The sequence below is a fragment of the Salvelinus sp. IW2-2015 genome, linkage group LG7 (genome assembly GCF_002910315.2).
Source record: "Salvelinus sp. IW2-2015 linkage group LG7, ASM291031v2, whole genome shotgun sequence".
Classification (NCBI taxonomy): Eukaryota; Metazoa; Chordata; class Actinopteri; order Salmoniformes; family Salmonidae; genus Salvelinus; species Salvelinus sp. IW2-2015.
The window spans coordinates 29,835,939-29,858,308 of NC_036847.1; the positions used below are offsets into that span (position 1 = coordinate 29,835,939).

Sequence of the window (22,370 nt, forward strand, 5' to 3'; positions counted from 1 at the left end):
ATCTATGACCATATGAAGTACAGTATCTACTATGACAATGAACTTACAGTATCTACTTCGTGACATATGACACAGTATCTTACTATGGGTCTGTCACCTATTACTCTTACAGTATCTACCTATGACGTCGTCTGTCTACCTCTCTACAGTATCTACCTATGGGTCTGTCTACCTCTCTACAGTATCTAACTGTGGGTCTGTCTACCTCTCTACAGTATCTACCTATGGGTCTGTCTACCTGTCTACCTCTCTACAGTATCTAACTGTGGGTCTGTCTACCTCTTTACAGTATCTACCTATGGGTCTGTCTACCTGTCTACCTCTCTACAGTATCTAACTGTGGGTCTGTCTACCTGTCTACCTCTCTACAGTATCTACCTATGGGTCTGTCTACCTGTCTACAGTATTACCTGTGGGGGTCTCTGTCTACCTGTCTACAGTATCTAACTGTGGGTCTGTGTTCCACCTGTCTACCTGTAACATATCTTATCTCATCAGTAGGGATCACACAAGGCTGGGAACATTGTAATATCAGATATTAGTTGGCCATTGTCTAAATTCATCCCACTGCAGAATGTAGAGACAAAGAGGGAAAGTGGGTGTGTTTTGGTTTTAATTACTGACCGGCAGTGTTTTTACAGCAACGATGGTGGGCGAGGGTCAACTCTGACACACCAGCACAGGAATGTTTATTTGCTGCAGTTTAGGAGCAATGGTGGCTTACAGGAAATCTGACACATTCCTGGTCCCTCTCTCTATCACACACACACACACATGTGAGTGTGCACATAGACACACACACACACACACACACACACACACAACAAACCCCACACACACACACACACAACCACAACCACAACCACAACCACAACCACCCGACTCTTCTTGCTCCTCTTCATGTTCATTAACACACACCTAAACACCCAATAAACGTTGCATCTCAGACATTAGACATTTCTACCATCGTCATTATCCAACATAGCCAGGAGGACAACACATGAACCAGGCGGGCCAGGTCATGTGACATGATACTGTGACTGACTTCCCTAGAAGACGCTAGCACAGGAATGATTCAGTGAGAGACACTTGATGTATCATATCATTGAAGTGTTTCCCCTAGGATTTTTTGATGCAACAACTTTTTATCAGTTAGTCAAAGTTCTCTGGAGCCATTTCTTTGTTCCCTCCCTGAGTCTGGCAGCCGACCATGTAAAGAAGACATTTCTTCTTTTCCTCCCAGAGTCTGGCAGCCGGACCCTGTAAAGAAGACATTTCTTCTTTCCCTCCCAGAGTCTGGCAGCCGGCCCTGTAAAGAAGACATTTCTTCGTTCCCTCCAAGTCTGGCAGCCGGCCCCTGTAAAGAAGACATGTGTTCTTTCCTCCAGAGTCTAGCAGCCGCCCTGTAAAGACGACATTTCTCGTCCCTCCCCAGAGTCTGGCAGCCGGCCCCTGTAAAGAAGACATGTGTTCTTTCCCTCCCAGAGTCTGGCAGCCGGCCCCTGTAAAGAAGACATTTCTTCGTTCCCTCCCAGAGTTGGCACCGGCCCTGTAAAGACGACATTTCTTCGTTCCCTCCCAGAGTCTGGCAGCCGGCCCTGTAAAGAAGACATTTCTTCTTTCCCTCCCAGAGTCTGGCAGCCGGCGCTGTAAAGAAGACATTTCTTCTTTCCCTCCCAGAGTCTGGCAGCCGGCCCTGTAAAGAAGACATTTCTTCTTTCCCTCCCAGAGTCTGGTAGCCGGCCCCTGTAAAGAAGACATTTCTTCTTTCCCTCCCATGAGAGCAGCCGGCCCTGTAAAGAAGACATTTCTTCTTTCCCTCCCAGAGTCTGGCAGCCGGCCCTGTAAAGAAGACATTTCTTTTCCCTCCAGAGTCTGGCAGCCGGCGCTGTAAAGAAGACATTTCTTCTTTCCCTCCCAGAGTCTGGCAGCCGGCCCTGTAAAGAAGACATTTCTTCTTTCCCTCCCAGAGTCTGGCAGCCGGCCCTGTAAAGAAACATTTCTTCTTTCCCTCCCAGAGTCTGGTAGCCGGCCCCTGTAAAGAAGACATTTCTTCTTTCCCTCCCAGAGTCTAGCAGCCGGCCCTGTAAAGAAGACATTTCTTCTTTCCCTCCCAGAGTCTGGCAGCCGGCCCTGTAAAGAAGACATTTCTTCTTTCCCTCAGAGTCTGGCAGCCGGCGCTGTAAAGAAGACATTTCTTCTTCCCTCCCGAGTCTGGCAGCCGCCCTGTAAAGAAGACATTTCTTCTTTCCCTCCCAGAGTCTGGTAGCCGGCCCCTGTAAAGAAGACATTTCTTCTTTCCCTCCCAGAGTCTAGCCAGCCGGCCCTGTAAAGAAGACATTCTTCTTTCCCTCCCAGAGTCTGGCAGCCGGCCCTGTAAAGAAGACATTTCTTCTTTCCCTCCCAGAGTCTGGCAGCCGGCCGTGTAAAGAAAGACATTTCTTCGTTCCCTCCCAGAGTTTGGCAGCCGCGCTGTAAAGAAGACATTTCTTCTTTCCTTCCCAGAGTCTGGCAGCCGGCCCTGTAAAGAAGACATTTCTTCTTTCCCTCCCAGAGTTTGCAGCCGGCGCTGTAAGAAGATTTTTCTTTCCCTCCCAGAGTTTGGCAGCCGGCGCTGTAAAGAAGACATTTCTTCTTTCCCTCCCAGAGTCTGGCAGCCGGCCCTGTAAAGAAGACATTTCTTCTTCCCCCCAGAGTTTGGCAGCCGGCGCTGTAAAGAAGACATTTCTTCTTTCCTTCCAGAGTCTGGCAGCCGGCCCTGTAAAGAAGACATTTCTTTTGGCACTGGGTTTTAACGGCAGTGATACAGGGAACAGCCAACCACAGGGCCACACATCATCCAGTCTGCATGCATGCTGAGAACTGCTGCTAACGGGCCCTCTCCGATACACACACACACACACACACACACACCCACACCACACACACACACACACACACACACACCACACAACACACACCACAACACACACACACACACACACACACAGAGAGAAGGAATGTGTACACACACACACACACAGAAGGAACGTGTACACACACACACACACAACAGAAGGAATGTGTAAACACACACACACACAGAAGGAACGTGTACACACACACACACACACACACACACACACACACAGAAGGAACGTGTAAACACACACACACACACACACACACACACACACACACACACACACACACACCACACCACACACACACACACACACACCACACACACACACACACACACACACACACACACACACACACACACACACACACACACACACACACAACACACCACACAAGAAGGAATGTGTAAACACACACACACACACACACAGAAGGAACGTGTAAAACACACACACACAGAAGGAACGTGTAAACACACACACCACACACACGAAGGAACGTGTAAAACACACACACACACAGAAGGAATGTGTAAAACACACACCACACACACAGAAGGATCGTGTAAACACACCACACACACAGAAGGAACGTGTAAACACACACACACACAGAAGGGAATGTGTAAACACACACACACACACACAGAAGGAACGTGTACACACACACACACACAGAAGGAACGTGTAAACACACACACACACAGAAGGAACGTGTACACACACACAGACACTGGATCTGGTGGCCCTAGCCTTTTCTCACTGCTCTGCTCACCCAACTCTGTAATCGCTTCCAGAGGCAGAATTGTCCTGACTTAGACTGTCAGCCAATCAGGTGACGTCCCAAAAGGCACCCTATTCCCTACATCGTGCACTATTTTCGACCAGGGCTCTGTAGGCCCTGTAGTCTCTGGTCGAAAGTAGTGCACGATGTAGAGAATAGGGTGCAATTTGGGACGTCACCTATGGCTTGCACCCTCCAAATCTGTCCTCTCTCTTCCACCAACTTTATCAGGATAACAGTCAAGTTACTTATATGTTATTGATGATAGCCAACTGAGCCCAGTAATAGTGTGATATGTCATCATTGCAATGGCCTGCCTAGCCCTAGGTCTAACTAGTCCTGGCCTTAGTGTGAGGCTGTCTCAAATTTAAATCCTTTACAAAACGGTTAAAAACAGTATAAAATTGTAGCCAAAGCAATTCCCATGTAAAACGCTATTCCCCCCCTAGGTCATCTGACCAGTAACCCTCCACCTCCATGTGAATCAGAATAAGAATCAATTTATTCGCCAAGAACATTTACACTTACAAATAATTTGACTAAGTGAATAGTGCTGCCAGCAAAAGACAAATGTGCAGATAGAGTATAGACAAAGGGATTTAGAGTCTCTAGAAGTGTCTTTGCCTTTGTGCAAAACGAGTAAGAATCATCACCAGACACACAACACATGAAATTAGCACATAAACAGGCCTAATATCATCCATACGCACAAAAAGTTTATTTATCTCAAACTTTGTGCACAAATTTTCATCCCTGTTAGTGAGCATTTTATCCTTTGTCAAGATAACCTATCCACCTGACAGGCCACTAAAATGTGCTGTTTTTTCACACAGTACAATGCCACAGTTGTCTAAAGTTTTTGGTGAGCGTGCAATTTGCATGATTACTGCAGGAATGTCCACCAGAGCTGTTGCCAGAGAATTGAATGTTCATTTCTCTACCCTAAGCCATTTTAGAGAATTTGGCAATACGTCCAACCAGCCTCACAACCGCAGACCACGTGTACGGCGTTGTGCGGGCAATTGGTTTGCTGATGTCAATGTTGTGAACAGAGTGCCCCGTGGTGGCAGTGAGGTTATGGTATGGGCAGGTATAAGCTACGGACAACGAACACAATTGCATTTTAATGCACAGCTCCATGTCGCAAGGATCTGTACAAAATTCCTTGAAGCTGAAAATGTCCCAGTTCTTCTGGCCTGCATACTCACCAGACATGTCACCCATTGAGCATGTTTGGGATGCTCTGGATCGACGTGTACGACAGCGTGTTTCACTTCCCGCCAATATCGAGCAACTTCGCACAGCCATTGAAGAGGAGTGGGACAACATTCCACAGGCCACAATCAACAGCCTGGTCAACTATATGCAAAGGAGATCTGTCTCGCTGCATGAGGCAAATGGTGGTCACACCAGATACTGACTAATTTTCTGATCCACGCTCCTACCTTATTTTTAAGGTATCTGTGACCAGCATTAAGGTATCTGTGCATATATGTATTCCCAGTCATGTGAAATCCATAGATTAGGACGTAATTAATGTATTTTAATTGACTGATTTCCTTATATGAACTGTAACTCAGTAAAATCTTAAAAATTGTTGCATGTTGCGTGTATATTTTTGTTCAGTATATAAAAGAACAGCTGTACAAACTTGATCTCATAAACGGGTCAATAGTGACATCAAGTGGACGTCTAAACAAAACGCACATTGGGTTTGCACATGCGCATTGATCTCCTGTCAGACGGAAGACATGAATTCTCCTCCCATTTCCGGCTGGTTCTCTTTCCACCCTTACGTGACACGATGGTAAGCGCTTCTCTGATTCTTCTACAGGCCCATTCTGTTGAAATGAAATAAACACACGAAAATACACCACTGGATTGGTCGTTTATGTATAGAAAAAAGTAATATGTAATACATTTTTCAGATGTAGTGTTTAAAATGTTTTTTCTAGCTAGGAATGATGTCAAATATGGTTAGCTAGTTAGCCGCATGCTGCCACAACAGGCACGCGCTTGATTTGTGTCGCTGTTCAACCGGGGTCGTCTATAGTAATGCTTTGATATAAATTGTCAACCAGGTGATCGGCGCCAAACTGCATATTCAAGCAGAATAATAATCGGTTAGTCTGTCGACACAGTTGGTTGGATAGCTAGTTAACAGATCAACAGCAATAATAGATTGACGTTGGTTGGCTAGCTAGTAGTAGTTTAGCTTGGAAACTAACTAAGTTAACACATTCATGTTATCTAGGCGCAAACACTTTTGGTGTTTTCATTATCAGAATGATGTGGCACAGATGAATAGGGGAAATCGATTATATAAATACATTAAGTTGAATTTGTATTACCTGATCAGTTCAGGAACGTTGTAAGCCAGGTCCCGAGACTTGGCTTGTTGCTGGCTGTCACATTGGTTTTATAGTGTTAAATCTAACTGGCTCCATCTGTGCTAGAGGCGTCGCTACAGACCCTGGTTCGATACCGGGCTGTATCACAACCGGCCGTGATTGGGCGTCACATAGGGCGGCGCACAATTGGCTCAGCGTCGTCCGGGTTAGGGGAGGGTTTGGCCCGAATGGGCAGTCATTGTAAATAAGAATTTGGTCTTAATTGACTTGAATAGTTAAATAAAGGTTAATGAAATAACTGATATCTTCTCCCCAGACTAAGAAGAGAAGGAACAATGGCCGTGCCAAGAAGGGACGTGGACATGTTCAGCCCATCCGCTGCACCAACTGTGCCCGGTGTGTTCCCAAGGACAAGGCCATCAAGAAGTTTGTCATCAGAAACATTGTGGAGGCTGCTGCGGTGAGGGACATCACAGAGGCCAGTGTGTTCGATGGTAAGGAGCTGCTGAATGTCAATAAAAACACTTAAAAAATATTGATGTATCCAGTATAAGGATGGTGTAATGTCAGTCTCTTCAGAGTCTGAAATCGGGTTTTTGGAAGGCACATTTCATTTCACTTTTTTTTATTTTTTTTTATTTTTTATACATCTGTCGCTTTGGGAAGATTTTACTGGATGAAATGTGAAAGTATCATGAGCTCTGATGCATAAAAATACCTTTTTCCCTGTACACATGTTATGGCTGGATTGAATGCCTCTGTGACCTAGACTACAATGGCTTAATGGCTACTGTAGTATCAATATTCTGGCCTAACTGTGAGGGGCCATTGATCTAACCCTGCTTTATTGTTATCTGCCCTCTCCAGCTTACGTGCTGCCCAAACTGTATGTGAAGCTGCACTACTGTGTGAGCTGTGCCATCCACAGCAAGGTGGTGAGGAATCGCTCCACCGAGGCCAGGAAGGACCGTACACCACCACCCCGCTTCAGGCCCAGTGTAAGTTATAGCACTGTGTATTGGCAATGCCTTTTAACTCCTAGTGAAGTTAATCGTCCCAATAATGCTCGTCCCTTTACTCAATGTGATTGCATAGATTCTGGAAGAGCATGTTGGGTGGGCTTTCAATCCAAAACCATGTAGTCTAAGAATGTCAAGTTAATTTGACATTGGCTAGTCAATTCGCAAAATCAACTTATTGATTACAAACCTGAATGCATGATCTGAATCTATTTAAATGAACCTAGTCTGAATCCTGAAGCTCCTATAAGGACAGGAAGTTAAGGGAAAGTAGATTAAAATCATGTTCTGAATATTTAACTAAATATGTTTTTTCTCCCTTCTAGGGAGGTGCCCCAAGACCTCCTCCAAAGCCCATGGGTTAATGTCATTGACCATCCTAGGGATCACTATCATTTTTATGTCAACAAATAAAAGTGATTTAACTGTATGTCAGAAGTGTTACATTTGTATACCGACTTGGTAGAAGAGCCATATCAATATCTGCTTTATATTGAATGTCACATTAATGAGAACAAAATGTCCAATCAGAACATTACATGTATTTTTATTGGACATGTGTTACTTGAACAGAGTTAGGTTGCACACCATAAAAGCACTTGATACCAAAAGTAACTTATTTCAAAGAATGAGGCAGTTTCGTGTCTCTGTTATCTTGAGGTAAATAGTTTTTTCTTTGTCATGTTACATTTCTCCTCACAAAATATTTCTACAACATTGCAATTAAATTAAAGCCTAACTATGACAGGAACAACTATCCTTGAGGTTACTAACCTGCTGCTTGAAGATACTTCACAGTTCATACAGAATTCATTTGTCATCACACAATTTTTACATTTTAATAATTTAGCAAACTCTTATCCAGAGCAACTTACATGTGCAATTAGGGTTAAGTGTCTTGCTCAAGTGCACATTGGCACATTTTTTCCCCTTAAATACTGGACCAAAGCGCTTAATTAACTGCTAGGCTACCTGCCACTGGAAAGGATAAATAAGATTCTGATAATTACATTTTCTCACTCATATATCATAGAATTATCCTATGTACATCAAGTGCATTCATAGTACAATAGATATTAAGATATTCATTTGTTCACATGAGGATGCAAACAGACAACATTTCACATAAAATACTGAATTTGGTCTCAAACATTGTTCACCAGTCCCCACACTGCAACGGGAAACAAATACATTTAGAGGTTTTTGGTTGCTTTAAAATCACAGGAGGTAACCTTTTCTGGACCAATGGGTTGCTTGTGCTGTGGCTGGACAAGATTTGGGATATAGCTGAAGCTGACCACATCTACCAAGGCTATGCTAAATGTGTCACACTACAACATATAGATATTCACATAACTATACAAAAGTGATAAACTTCATAAAAAATTATCTTTGATAGGCTGAAATATTTTAAGTACTATTCTCAGTGTCCATTTGTGCAACTGGAGTCAACCCATCAAGACGTTGTCCTTGTTTCCTGAACCATTCAGTGCGAAATTACACAATTCTGTGGATGTTCACATCTGAGTCACCTCTAAATTAGGATGGAGATAACCTTAGTCACAATGGTCAGGGCCCTGGGTTTTGGTTAATCGTGTCACATGACCTGGATTTTAACCTTTATTTTAAGCCTTTTCCAGAAATTAGAATTAGATGACAATTGTCTGAGGACAGTGCTGGACCATCTGACATAAAAGAAAAGGGACAGTTTGATGAAAAAGCTTTAAATAAAGGTCATGTGACATGATTAACCAAACAAGGACCTAACAATGGTCAATTCAGCACCAATTTGAAGTGGAGAGGGACAGACCAATTAGAGGACCCAGTTCTGTAGATGGCCCCTTTTCATAAATAAAACCCTATAAAAATCCACTGTTCATCTGACGTGAAGAGCATTCTTCCTATACAAAGTCATTATTTTTTTAAAGCATTGCATTGTCATTTATCAGTGCAATCTCAGGAGGAAAAATAGATGAACATATCAAGAAGATTTCATTTACATTTTTTTTCCATCTTCGTAACATTGTAAAAATCTGAAACTTTCTGTCCAAATACTATGCGGAAATGCTAATCCATGCTTTAGTCACTTGTAGATTAGACTACTGCAATGCTCTACTCTCCGGCTACCCGGATAAAGCACTAAATAAACTTCAGTTTGTGCTAAACACGGCTGCTAGAATCTTGACTAGAATCCCCCAAAATATATCATATTACTCCAGTGCTAGCCTCTCTACACTAGCTTCCTGTTAAGGCTGGGTTGATTTCAATGTTTTACTGCTAACCTACAAAACATTACATGGGCTTGCTCCTATCTATCTTTCCGATTTGGTCCTGCCGTACATACCTACACGTACGTCACAAGACGCAGGCCTCCTTATTGACCCTAGAATTCCTAAGCAAACAGCTGGAGGCAGGGCTTTCTCCTATAGAGTTCAATTTTTATGGAATGGTCTGCCTATCCATGTGAGAGACACAGACTTGTTCTCGACCTTTAAGTCTTTATTGAAGACTCATCTCTTCAGTAGGTCCTATGATTGAGTGTAGTCTGGCCCAGGAGTGTGAAGGTGAACGGAAAGGCACTGGAGCGACGAACCGCTCCTGCTGTCTCTGCCTGACCGGTTCCCCTCTCTACACTGGGATTCTCTGACTCTATTATGGGGGCTGAGTCACTGGCTTACTGGTGCTCTTCCATGCCGTCCCTAGGAGGGGTGCGTCACTTGAGTGGGTTGAGTCACTGACGTGATCTTCCTGTCTGGGTTGGCGGCCCCCTCGGGTTTGTGCCGTGGGGGAGATCTTCGTGGGCTATACTCAGCCTTGTTTCAGGGTAGTAAGTTGGTGGTTTGAAGATATACCTCTAATGGTGTGGAGGCTGTGCTTATGCAAAGTGGGTGGGGTTGAACATCTTGGCAATGTACTGTTATAATCTCCACCCGGCACAGCCAGAAGAGGACTGGCCACCCCTCAGAACCTGGTTCCTCTCTAAGTTTCTTCCTAGGTTCCTGCCTTTCTAGGGAGTTTTTCCTAGCCACATCTGCATTGCTTGCTGTTTGGGGTTTTAGTCTGGGTTCCTGTATAGCGCTTTGTGACGTCGGCTGATGTAAAAAGGGCTTTATAAATACATTTGATTGATTGATTGAATACCCTCTAAAGCTAAAAGTATTTTTCACGTCACGCTATTATCACATTCAAGCCAATAATCTAGAAGTGCAATCCTCCATTAGATGTAGCAGCCTCGTCTACCTGACCACCTCAGTCGAGTCCTATCCTTCACTGGACATGGGTCAACAGTCTGATCTGCACCAGTATTATAAGGCCCCTATTAGCTTTCTTCTTAATCTCCATGGTTAAAATCTGTAACCATCCACAGTGAAGGATCCACATCACCTAAGGCAGGATATTTCATGTTCATAAATGTCCTTTACACATGATCACATACTCCATCATTACATTAACAGTTGTAAACAATATGCCTTCTCTCAGTCACAGCAAGATCATCCTGGGTTACTCCTATGTAACAGTTAAGGCAATGGGTGTCTCTCTGTGTGTAATCTGGTGCAGAACAAGCAGCCCATGTCACCTCAAAGAAGCAGACACCCCTGCCTTTCCCTCGCCCCACCCACCCCCTTCACCCCCAGCCGGTCTCAATTCACTCCCACTGCCTTGTAATGTGGACGCAATACAGTGAAATCTCCACCACTACACTGGTTATACCTATCCAGACCCTTCAGATGTGTAAACATTGAAGGGGAAGTGCTAAGGGGTAGGGCAGTTGGGACCGGCTCTCCCCCTTCACTCCCGTCCTCAGCCCACCTGGTGCTCCCGTCCTCAGCCCACCTGGTGCTCCCGTCCTCAGCCCACCTGGTGCTCCCCGCGGATGATGTGCGAGGTGAACTGGTAGCGGTCGCAGCTGCAGTGGCCACAGACGTTACACTGGAAAGGCTGGTGGAATCCGTGGCAGCCCATGTGGATGGTGAACATCACGTGATCCAGGAAGAACATGCGACAGTGCTCACAGTGGAATGACCGCACCGCTCGTCCCTCCCCGTCCACCACCTGTACCTGTATAGAAGCTTCCCCGGAGATGGATGGTGACCCTGGACCAGGGCTCCCCGATCCCTTCACAGTGGTGGGGATAGTGGTGTCGGTGTACCCTCTCTCCCTCTCTATATCTGGGTCTTGGGCGTGTCTGGGATTGGGGTTTGGACGGCGGTCGCGACGGCTGCTGGGCAGGGCTGGGGCTACGTACTGTAGGTTAGGGAATAGGTGGTGGTTGTTGGAGTTGCTGGTTGGAGCTGTAACACTGGTGCTCTGCTGCTCCTCTGCTGTGCTCTCTGTGTCGGACTTGTCTTTGAAATCATGGCAGCCATTGCTGGGGCCCTTGCTGTAGCCATTGCTGACCGTGGGGCTCTGACCTGAGGGTATGTCCTTGTGTCCCTCGCCTGCTTCCCGTCCAGCGAGCTCCACAAACCTGGCCGCTACCCCACCTCCACGCCCACCTACGGCTCCATTGACCTGGGGACCCAGAGGAATCGGGTGGCTGTTAACAGAGCTGATGACTGGGCTGGGATCAGACAGGCAGGCAGAGTAGGGCAGGGCCAGCTGAGGGGGCTCAGACCCAGGGTCCTCATCACCTCCATACCTGTGGAGATACCTGCCCCCCATCCCCACTAACCCTGCAGCACCAGCCTCTCCCTCAAGGTGAGAGTTGGGTGCAGAGTGCAGGTCCCCATCCTTTTCCTTTTCAGGACCAGGGGACAGTTCAGAAGTTATATCAGGCTCGTTGAGCCTCATGTGCTTTTCTCCTGTAAAGAAAAGGGCACATCAGTGTTGACAACCTCAGATTCATAAGACTATCATCATGTTATAGCACTGTTGGGTTTCAAGACCTTCAGGAACATGGACATATATAAACAGGAGAAAACTCACCCAGAAACTTCTGTGGAGTGGACCTCTTGCGTTTGGTGATGGTGTTCACCAGTCTGTCTATAAAAGACAGTTTCTTAGTGGACGGCTGGAGGACAGCCTGTGGCTCAGACATCGGCTCCATATCTGGGGACAAAACACAACAGACTCTGTTCAAATACACATTGACATCATAATGCAAAAACAGATGTGTGTTTTCTGGTTCACAGTGACTTTGTCCAGTGAGCTCAGACTGAACTAACACAACATGAAAGAGCAAAGTGTATTTCTGTAATCTTGTGTTTGTGTGGATGATGACAGTCAATGTGTGTTACCCTGTACATTTGACATTAGGAGTCTGTGTGTATGTTACCCTGTGCAGTGTGTTCAGTGCTGAGTGCTGGCTGATGGTTCTGTAGACTCTTTAGGTAGTTCTGGCAGCGTTCAAGGTGTTCTTCCAGGGTGATCCGTTGCTTGTAGCTACGACCACAGTAACTGCACTTGTAAGGTTTACCCACTGTCAGAGAGGGCACTGCAGCCCAGAAACACAGCAATTCATGGGTCAGTTAATGGGTCACGCATGCTTCTCTTTTGGTCTGTTTTGGTAAAATGAGATCTACAAAATATGACCAGACTATTGATATTGTGTCCTAGGAAAGTTTGTTATTTCTGAAAGTAAGTCAAATAAAAAGTTACATGTAGTTGTGCATAATTTAAGTTTTATTACACCCTTTAATACTTGTTCATGACCTAGACGTTAGCCTACCATATGGAAAAGAAGCATGAAAATACAATATGAATCTTGTATGGCAGAAGTAGATTATTTGCACAAAAATCTAGTAAGAATCAGGTAAGATACAAATACATGGTTTGTATGTATATTCTATATCAATATTGAAATGGTGTATGTTTGGCCTTGTATGACATATGAAAGTGGCCACTTTCCTACATGGATATTGTATGACATATGAGACAAAATATGACTTATATAAGTCATCTATGAATTTTATAACAAAAGTGTATTGTTTTTATACACTGAGTATGCCAAACCTTAGGAACACCTCCCTAACATTGAGTTGCACCTCCCCTCAATTCAACAGCCTCAATTCAACAGCCTCAATTCAACAGGGCATGGACTCTACAAGGTGTTGACTAATGCTCTTATATCTTTTGTCTTACCCATTCACCCTCTGAATGGCACACATACACAATCCACATCTCAATTGTCAAAACTCCTTCTTTAACCTGTCTCCTCCCCTTCATCTACACTGATTGAAGTGGATTTAACAAGATACATCAATAAGGGATCATAGCTTTCACCTGGCCAGTCTATGTCATGGAAAGAGCAGCTGTTATTCATGTTTTGTATACTCAGTGTGCATTTTCAGGTATGAGTTTCCATGGTTAAGTCTGTGCAGCACCTCCTACTGGACATTTGATTAATCTACAGCTATGCCTTTGTCTCCCATCCAGGGTTTTTACTAAGTCCAGCCCTGCTTAACTTTAATATCTGTCACTGACTATTACCAATGTTCTATTGTGAGAATGATTATTGAGTGAGCCATTGTAAAGGGTAAATTAAATCTAACTATACTTTACAAGTTATGTATCATCAATTATACTATTTATACCTAGATTTCCCTCCCCCTTCTCATCCCCCTCCTGCTCCTCCCTCCACTCCTCCTCCTCCTCCCCTCCACCTCCTGCTCCTCCCTCCACCCCATCCTGCTCCTCTCTGCTCCTGCCCCCCCCCCCCCCCCTCCTCCACCTCCTCCTAGAATGCTTACCGTACATGTCTCTCGTATGTGTTTTATATTTCTGTCTAAAGGTTACCCACCCATATAAGTCAGATATTACAACAATCTTCTATTCATGTTGTATGTGTATTTGTTGCCAAGTTCCAGGTAGAAGATAATCATCTTGTTAGATTCTTCTATATCTTCTTCTATCTTTTCCATATGGGACAATGTCTCTCGTATGTTTAAAAAAAATAACTGAACTAAATGACTACCGCCCCGTAGCACTCACTTCTGTCATAATGAAGTGCTTTGAGAGACTAGTCAAGGATCATATCACCTCGACCTTACAGGCCACCCTAGACCCACTTCAGTTTGCATACCGCCCAAACAGGTCCACAGACGATGCAATCGCCATCACACTGCACACTGCCCTATCCCATCTGGACAAGAGGAATACCTATGTAAGAATGCTGTTCATTGACTACAACTCAGCATTCAACACCATGGTACCCTTCAAGGTCATCATCAAGCTGGAGGCCCTGGGTCTCAACCCGCCCTGTGCAATTGGGTCCTGGACTGTCTGACGGGCCACCCCCAGGTGGTGAAGGTAGGAAACAACATCTCCACTTCGCTGACCCTCAACAGTCGGGCCCCACAAGGGTGTGTGCTCAGCCCCCTCCTGTACTCCCTGTTCACCCACGACCGTGTGGCGACACACGCCTCCAACTCAATCATCAAGTTTGCAGATGACACAACAGTAGTGGGGTTGATTACCAACAACGACGAGACAGCCTACAGGGAGGAGGTGATGGCCCTCGGAGAATGGTGTCAGGAAAACAACCTCTCACTCAAAGTCAACAAAACAAAGGAGATGATCTTCAGGATGGAACTTCAGGAAACAGCAGAGGAGAGGGAGCACCCCCCTATCCACATCGAAGGGACAGCAGTGGAGAAGGTGGAAAGTTTTAAGTTCCTCGGCATACACATCACAGGCAAACTGAAATGGTCCACCCACACAGACAGTGTGGTGAAGAAGGCGCAACAGCGCCTCTTCAACTTCAGAAGACTGGGGAAATTTGGCTTGTCACCCAAAACCCTGACAAACCTTTACAGAGGCACAATCGAGAGCATCCTGTCAGGCTGTATCACAGCCTGGTACCGCAACTGCACCGCCTTCAACCGCAGGGCTCTCCAGAGGGTAGTGAGGTCTGCACAACGCATCACCGGGGGCAAACTACCTGCCCTCCAGGACACCTACAGCACCCGATGCCACAGGAAGGCCAAAAAGATCATCAAAGACAACAACCACCCGAGCCACGGCCTGTTCACCCCGCTATCATCCAGAAGGCGAGGTCAGTACAGGTGCATCAAAGCTGGGACTGAAAGACTGAAAAACAGCTTGTATCTCAAGGCCATGAGACTGCTAAACAGCAATCACTAACTCAGAGAGGCTGCTGCCTACATTGAGACCCAATCACTGGCCACTTTAATAAATGGATCACTAGTCACTTTAAACAATGCCTCTTTAAATAATGCCACTTTAATAATGTTTACATATCTTACATTACTCATATGATATGTATATACTGTATTTTATACCATCTATTGCACCTTGCCTATGCCGCTCGGCCATCGCTCATCCATATATTTATAAGTACACATTCTTATTCACCACTTTAGATTTGTGTGTATAAGGTAGTTGTTAGGAAATTGTTAGATTACTTGTTAGATATTACTGCATTGTCGGAACTAGAAGCACAAGCATTTTGCTACACTCGCAATAACATCTGCTAACCATGTGTATGTGACCAATCAGATTTGATTTATATAATACATGGAACATTTTTTTTATGTGTAAATGTTACCCACCCATATAAGTAATATATTACAAGAATCTTCTATGAATTTTCTCAGTGTATTTGCTGCCGTATCTATTACTAACATGTTCCAGATATATATATAACCTATATAAGAATCTTGTTTAATGTGTGTGTGTATATATATATATATATATATATCTCTTTTCCATATGGGTATGTACTCCCCCTTCTCTGTGAATTCCAGAAATTGTTCTCTGTTCCACACCTTTGACGTTTTAAAACACCCAACTTGTCACCGCAATGTTCCACCTTTACCGAGCAGTCAGAGACTGACGTCATTTCGCCGAAATCTGAGGTTTGCAAGTTTGCTTTTCTTTGAAACTGAAATTATTTGTTCAGAACAGCAGGCCCACCATGCTCTGCCTGTCTCTATCAACACCTGTTGAATGCATGTCTTCATTAAATTGAAAAACACCAACAGGACATCCTGTTTTGAATACTTTTAAATGTCATATTTTGCACGTGTGGTAAAGTACATTCCTGTAAAGACAATAGATATTTGTCTATTTCCTCTGAGCCCCACTCTAGAGAGATGAATGGACTTTTTTGCAAGAAATATATGATTTTGTTGTTCTAAATCCAATTGGACCCCAAAAAATAATTGAATTGAAGACACTGTGAAAACAGATGACTCGCTATTACAATACATTGTAATTACACAACACAGTGGGACTGCGGCTGGTAGCAGCTCTATTCCCCATCTGGTCCCACTGAGCCCACTTAGAGCCAAAATGGTCTTACCAGTTTCCTGGCTTGATATTAGAAAGCAGGCTACTGTGTCTTACCAGTGTGTGTGCGGATGTGTCCAGAGAGTGCGTCCCGGCGGCGGCAGGCGTAGTTACAGAAGGGACATTTAAAGGGTTTCTCTCCAGAGTGCAGCTTTATGTGACGCAGCAGGTTCCCCTTCTGGGTGAAGGAGGCTCCACACTGGGTGCACTGGAACGGACGCTCACCTGACAACAACATGGGCAGTCTTTTTTTCCAAATCCTACTATCACCTTGGAACAAAGCAGTGGAGCAATATTCAGTCAAAATGTATGGACGATATAGACACCATGTAAAGAAAAGTCAAAGGGTTCATGTTGATGAGGAACACAAAGACCTCCTATCAGGGTTGGGGTCAATACAGTTTTCAGTTCAGGAAACTGAATAGAAACTTGCCCGTTGTTTTCTAGGGGGATTTTTCAACCTACTCTGCTGTCTGTTTATCTGGCCTCACCTGTGTGGATGCGCTTGTGCACCATCAGTACATTTGGCCCGATACAGTTCATTCCACACACGTCACATTGGAGCTTCCCATTGGGCAGTCGGATGGGACCAGGGGACGCAGGCTGAGGACTGGCCAGCTCCCCGTAACCACTTCCTGCACTCCCTGGACCCACCCTTCCTCCCAGCTCTCCACTCCCTTCTTCTATTGTGTCCTCTCTGTCATCTCTCTCTCCTTTTCTCCTCTCTGGCTGTAGAGCACCAACAGGCTCATTGTCACTGTCCTCCTCTACCTTAATAGAGTTCACTGGGTAGAGTGGAGACAGGGGAGAGACACTTTGTTCAAAACCTTCATCATAACTTAGCATATGGAACGGTATAGGGAAAGGGATGGGAAATGTATTTTGTTTTATTGCAATGAAGTAAATCTTTATAAATTGAAATACCAAAATGTATCATATGGAAATAATTCCTCAAGTGAGATAACTGCTGGTGTTCTTTATAACTTTCAGTCAGTTTTGCATGTGATATATTATACAGTACATTCAATAGGTTATATACTGTAGATCACAGATAAGAGACTTAAAAAGATGACTGACCACTGAGAGATTGGTTGAGAGAGGACTGTTGAGTTCTCACGGCCAGAACCCTCAGACCTCCGCAGAAATCACCATGCTCCGTCGCTGTCTCTCCTCCACTGGCTGTGAAGTGAACACAATGTAATGTTGGGACATTTGATGCCGTTTTATGTCATTATACTGGATACACTGCCTGTCCTTTAGGACACCTACAACACCAGGTGTTGCAGGAAGGCCAAGAAGATCATCAGCGACCCCAGCCACCCGAGCCATGGCCTGTTCTCCCCGTTTCCATCACTCAGACGTGGGCAGTATAGGAGCATCATGGCAAAAACTGTCACTCTGGCCAATAGCTTTTACCCCCAGACCATCAGGCTGCTGAATAGCCACCACTAGTCAGCTACCTGCTCTCCCTGTCCCCATCATTACATTGTTAATATGTATATATTATTACTTATATTATCCATTTTTATTATATTATAATGTTTTATTTCATTTTGTCCTGCATTGTTGTATCTCGGAGGTCAATAATTTCACTGTACCCTGTAATTACATCTGCAACCCTGTACATGTGACTATTAAACTCTCTAATCTATCCAGTCTTTAAAATACTTTTAGTTTTCTGCTTACCTGACATATATGAATGTCCATTGCAGTCATCAGCATTCATTCTCTCACCAGCTGCCTGTGGCACAGAGACAAAAACAGACAAGTCAGAGCAAAGATATGGTCCAACTCATGAGATATCCTAGCATACAACAATCTTCATCTTATCTTAAGTACACCCACCTGTTTTAAAACAAAACAAAAAATGCMATTTTGGATACCATTGTATGATGCTCACCATGTTAAATGTATCCTTTGCAGTATATTTCTTTTGGTTCAAATATGTCTGAAGCCCAATGTAAAGCTGCAATAAATGCAGTATTAAATTGTTTCACACGAGTCTTTGTATTGTGTGTCTAACTGGTACTTTGCTCTAGTCTATCTAGATTCACCTATCCTCAGTTGCCAGGAAATGCACATATGAGAAGATCAACATTTATAGTCAGTAACTGCTTGAACTGCCCTCCCTCCTACACCTACACATACCCAGGAAATGTGGGGTATATGTTTGATCACATTTCTCTGGTTTATCATCATGGTATGTATATCAATTATAACATTTCATTAGTTTCATATATTTTAAATATTGCATGGATATTCTAATCAGAAACAAAGGTAACATTTTGGTTACTGAGTGAGCCTGACGGGGCCATCGTAAAACCAATCATCCATTAGCAAAAGAAGACATTGGAGCAGTAGACAAAAGGGGCATAGCCGCAGGAAGATGTTTTGAGTTTCGGGGCGAGTTGGGGACAGAATCTATAATCACATTCATTTGAGTAGTGACATACAGTTGAGCAGACACATTTTTAGGATTTCCACAGGCCTTTTATAAATGCATTTCATGCTATTCTATGTCATTTACATGATAGAAGACATTAGTAGAATATTTTTTCATACCACACAAATGACCAAATGCAAGTAGGATACAATTTTTTAACTTAATTTTTAGTTTTTCTTATTTATAATAATTTGTTTTATCATTATTATTATTGTATATCATTGTTATTATTGTAGGCCTGTTTATTAATCTAAACCAGTTTTTTAAAATATGCAAAACATAATTTGTTTTTGTTGGCATTTTTGTTGGCTAAATTAAGTTAAATCTGTATTTTTAATTGTGTGCTCCGTATTTAGTTTAAGTTATAAGTAAGCCTTTTGTCAAATAAATATCATTAGCCTATTGCTATCATTTGTTGGGTTACAGTAGGCACTAGTCTTTTTTGGTTGTTGCTGCAATCTAGCCTGTTCAAAACTTTTGTGAAGGTTTAAACCAGTTCGCAAGTGTTTGGTTTCATTCTGTTGAGCCATTTGCTTTGGCCAAATTAAGTTCCAACTGTAACGTTGTGTTTGCTGTTATACAGTAATATCCTGCTCGTATTTTCTCTATAAACAATGGCTTGACTTACTTTTGATATTACCCTAATAAAGTTTAGAAACTTTTGTGAAGGTTTGGTGTGGTGTGGCTTTTAGCTTACACTGCAGGCCTATGATATGAAGACATTGTGCACCAGCAAACAATATAATGCTTATCTTTCAAAAAATATTTGGATAAAAAAAATTACGAAATAGCCTCCTTCTGTATGTCTATATCTGTTTAGCAGATATCTGTATAGCCTATCTGACAAGGATAAAGAAACGCATGTTGGTGTCGTAGCATGCTGCCGGTCTCTCTCGCTCTCTCTCTCTCTCTGGGCCTAAGCTTCTCTTTGTTTATATTTGTTTTATAGTAATATCATACAGCCTATAGGCCTATGCATACAATGCGCTGATGCATTTAGTGCTCAAATCTCTGACAGCTGAACAGTGAGGTGGACAAGTATTGTTTTAGGAAAGTAAAAACCAATAAAACAATAGGCTATAAAGTTTTGCATATGCTACACATCGAAACACAAGGAATAGTGTTTTTGTAATTTGTTATAGGCTGTTTTTAAGAACATGTAAATGTGGCTCATTTGGCCAAAATCCTAATTTATTGATAGCGTGTCAGGCGCCACATTTTACAAAAGGAAACACACACACATATACACACACATATATATAAGTTAATTTTATAGACTAGTACATACATAGTATAGGCTGCACTAGTCTATTAACTTTCCAGTGACACTGACTCACCCAATGATGAAGATAAAGCATAGGCTACTCACCTGTGATGACAAATGAGCTTGTGCCAATATCTCAAGATAACCTACTTTGAAAAACTGTGCTGTTTGCTCAAAATCGTCCTTCCTGACAGTAAGTGCTTGTGATAAAACTTAACCCACAGGTAATTTCTTTAGAATCAAATCAAATCAAATTGTATTTGTTACATTCTCCGAATACAACAGGTCTGTAGACCTTACAGTGAAATGCTTACTTACAAGCCCTTAACCAAGAAGCTAGACGCTATTGATCCTCTGTATATAAATGATGCTCTCAGGTGTAGTATTTTGACATTTTTATTTATGTCTGTCCAGACAGGAGTAATACCATTTTGGGGGGAATAATTTTTTATAAGGAAATTTTGGCTAAATTATTTCAATTTAACCCGCAGCACCGCTACTTCCCGCAGATATGAGCAGGGGCGGTACAGAAGCTACAGGCGCCTGTACCGCCGCTGCAGTGTGCCAATCATCTTCATGGGAGACATTCGTCTCGTTAGATGGGAACTTCCCCATCCGAAAATGACACGTCAAGCTAGCAGAATACTGTTTCTTCTGAGCCGTTGCTATGGCACCCACCACCCGACAAATGCCATACATCTAAACTAGTCCGAAACACATCCTTGCCAAAATGTCACTTTTCATGTCATACCTTCATTGTTAGCAAATGCATCACTATCTTCCTTACCTGGTGAAAGACTATTTTGTCGTTTTTAAATGTCAGAATATCTGTTTGTTGATATCTTTGACGACGGCAGCATATCCGGAATCTTCTTTTACCTGGGAATCCCGGTCGTCACTAGTTAACACAGCCACAAAGTAATACATCCCGCCTATTTCTACAATATATCTTCTTAAGATCAGATTTTAAACATAACCGTAACCACATAGTAACCTTATGCCTAACCCTAACCTTAAATTAAAAATAAAAAGCACATTTGTATTTTCATAAATTTTTACGATATAGCCTTTGTGGCTGTGTTATCTAGTGGAAATCGGGAATCCCAGACAACTTCCGGGCCCATGCTGGGATAGTGTTTCCACTAGTTACTACAGCCACAAAGTCAAAAGGGACTATCGTAAAAATTCATAAAAACAAATATGTGCTTTTTGGTCTTGATTTAAGGTTAGGGTTTGGTATAAGCTTAACAGTGTGATTAGGGTTTGGGTTAGGTTTCAAATCCGATTTTGTGTGTAGTTTGTGAGATGTGTAAATACTGTTTTTTGCATTTTGTTGTGTTGCTTTTTGTGCTATTGCTGTCTGTCTGCATGCTACGGGTTGCTTGTCATATGTTGCTCTGCATGTGCTCACTGCTCATTGTTTGTTTGTATTGTTATTGTAATTATTTAAATAGCTTGCCAAGGGACATGGGGTTGAAAATTAGCCGGCTGGCTAAAACCGGCACTTTTACTGAAACGTTCATTAATGTGCACTGTCCTTGTAAAAATAAACTCAATGAAGTAAAGTATAAATATACCGGGTTTAAGACTTTGGGGCTGTGGTAACTAGTGACGATCGGGATACCGGGCGAAAATACAACAGATAACCTGATCATCAGACAGTGATTGCCGAAAACATAGATGCGTAATAATGTGAGAAACAGCTGATTTATTCAGCCACCAAAAACTAGCCTAAATATTTGTGCATCAACCATGTGTGGTGTGGTTGGTAATGCAGCACTTTAAGCTACTACTAGTGCATTCATTGTCAATCATTAGGGTGATGCATTTGATGATAAAAAAGGAGGCAGGTAATTGACAACAGATTTGAATGAAAGGTAATTAACTGTGTGAATGTACTTAATAATTTATACTGTGAAGAGTGAAGCATTCCCAATCCATAGGTGTTCTACCAGAAGATGGCAGCTAACACCACCAAGACTACCCCCTACACAATGTATGTTCTGTGAGCTGCTCTGGTGTTCAAATGAAGTATACTAGTCATGTTACAACTCCCTGTAAAGTATGTTCATCCATATATTTGGTACATTTCATGACTCGAATAACGGGCTGACTGTAGATCCTTTTAGTGAAACCAGCTATAAGCCACGTCATTGGCATTGCAGGGTTGACAAGGGTCGAGGAGGAAAATCACTTATTTCAATAGAGGCTTCTGAGCAGAATCTGATAGGCTTCCTGGATCTGTATAAACACATTCTGGGACTTTTCCATCTTGCTGCCAGGGATACGTGTAGTTAATTGTTATCTCCTCCATAAAGCTGCCTCATTCACTGATAACAGCTGAAACGCAAAACATT

The 22,370-nt window shown here is 43.2% G+C and overlaps 2 protein-coding genes and 2 long non-coding RNA genes across 4 annotated transcripts in view; 1 reads left to right on the top strand and 3 right to left on the bottom strand.

Moving 5' to 3' along the window:
• LOC139028070 (uncharacterized) overlaps positions 1–22,370 on the bottom strand; it is a 181,785-nt gene that overhangs the window by 48,975 nt on the left and 110,440 nt on the right. The window lies entirely within an intron of this gene.
• Positions 5,431–7,487, top strand: LOC111966805 (small ribosomal subunit protein eS26). The gene is made up of 4 exons (XM_023991743.2): positions 5,431–5,494; positions 6,355–6,532; positions 6,906–7,036; positions 7,384–7,487. The coding sequence occupies exons 1-4, from the start codon at positions 5,492–5,494 to the stop codon at positions 7,420–7,422; spliced, it is 351 nt and encodes a 116-aa protein (XP_023847511.2). The 5' UTR covers positions 5,431–5,491; the 3' UTR covers positions 7,423–7,487.
• On the bottom strand, positions 10,716–16,555 carry LOC111966808 (zinc finger protein Eos-like). The gene is made up of 4 exons (XM_023991747.2): positions 16,364–16,555; positions 12,333–12,491; positions 11,984–12,106; positions 10,716–11,859 (listed from the first exon to the last, which is right to left on the bottom strand). Exons 1-4 carry the CDS (start codon positions 16,542–16,544, stop codon positions 10,907–10,909), a joined length of 1,416 nt encoding a protein of 471 aa, XP_023847515.2. The 5' UTR covers positions 16,545–16,555; the 3' UTR covers positions 10,716–10,906.
• LOC139028050 (uncharacterized) lies at positions 17,390–20,889 on the bottom strand. The gene is made up of 3 exons (XR_011480219.1): positions 20,801–20,889; positions 17,993–18,047; positions 17,390–17,485 (listed from the first exon to the last, which is right to left on the bottom strand). It is a non-coding gene; the product is annotated as an uncharacterized lncRNA (long non-coding RNA).

Coding starts and splice junctions, on each gene's coding strand:
- LOC111966805 (XM_023991743.2), top strand. Junction 6,533..6,905: donor AGAGGCCAGTGTGTTCGATG/GTAAGGAGCTGC, acceptor TGCCCTCTCCAG/CTTACGTGCTGCCCAAACTG. Junction 7,037..7,383: donor CACCCCGCTTCAGGCCCAGT/GTAAGTTATAGC, acceptor TCTCCCTTCTAG/GGAGGTGCCCCAAGACCTCC.
- LOC111966808 (XM_023991747.2), bottom strand. CDS start 16,544: ATGTTGTTGTCAGGTGAGCGTCCGTTCCAGTGCACCCAGTGTGGAGCC. Junction 12,492..16,363: donor ACACATCCGCACACACACTG/GTAAGACACAGT, acceptor TCTGGGCTGCAG/TGCCCTCTCTGACAGTGGGT. Junction 11,860..11,983: donor CACTCCACAGAAGTTTCTGG/GTGAGTTTTCTC, acceptor TTTTCTTTACAG/GAGAAAAGCACATGAGGCTC.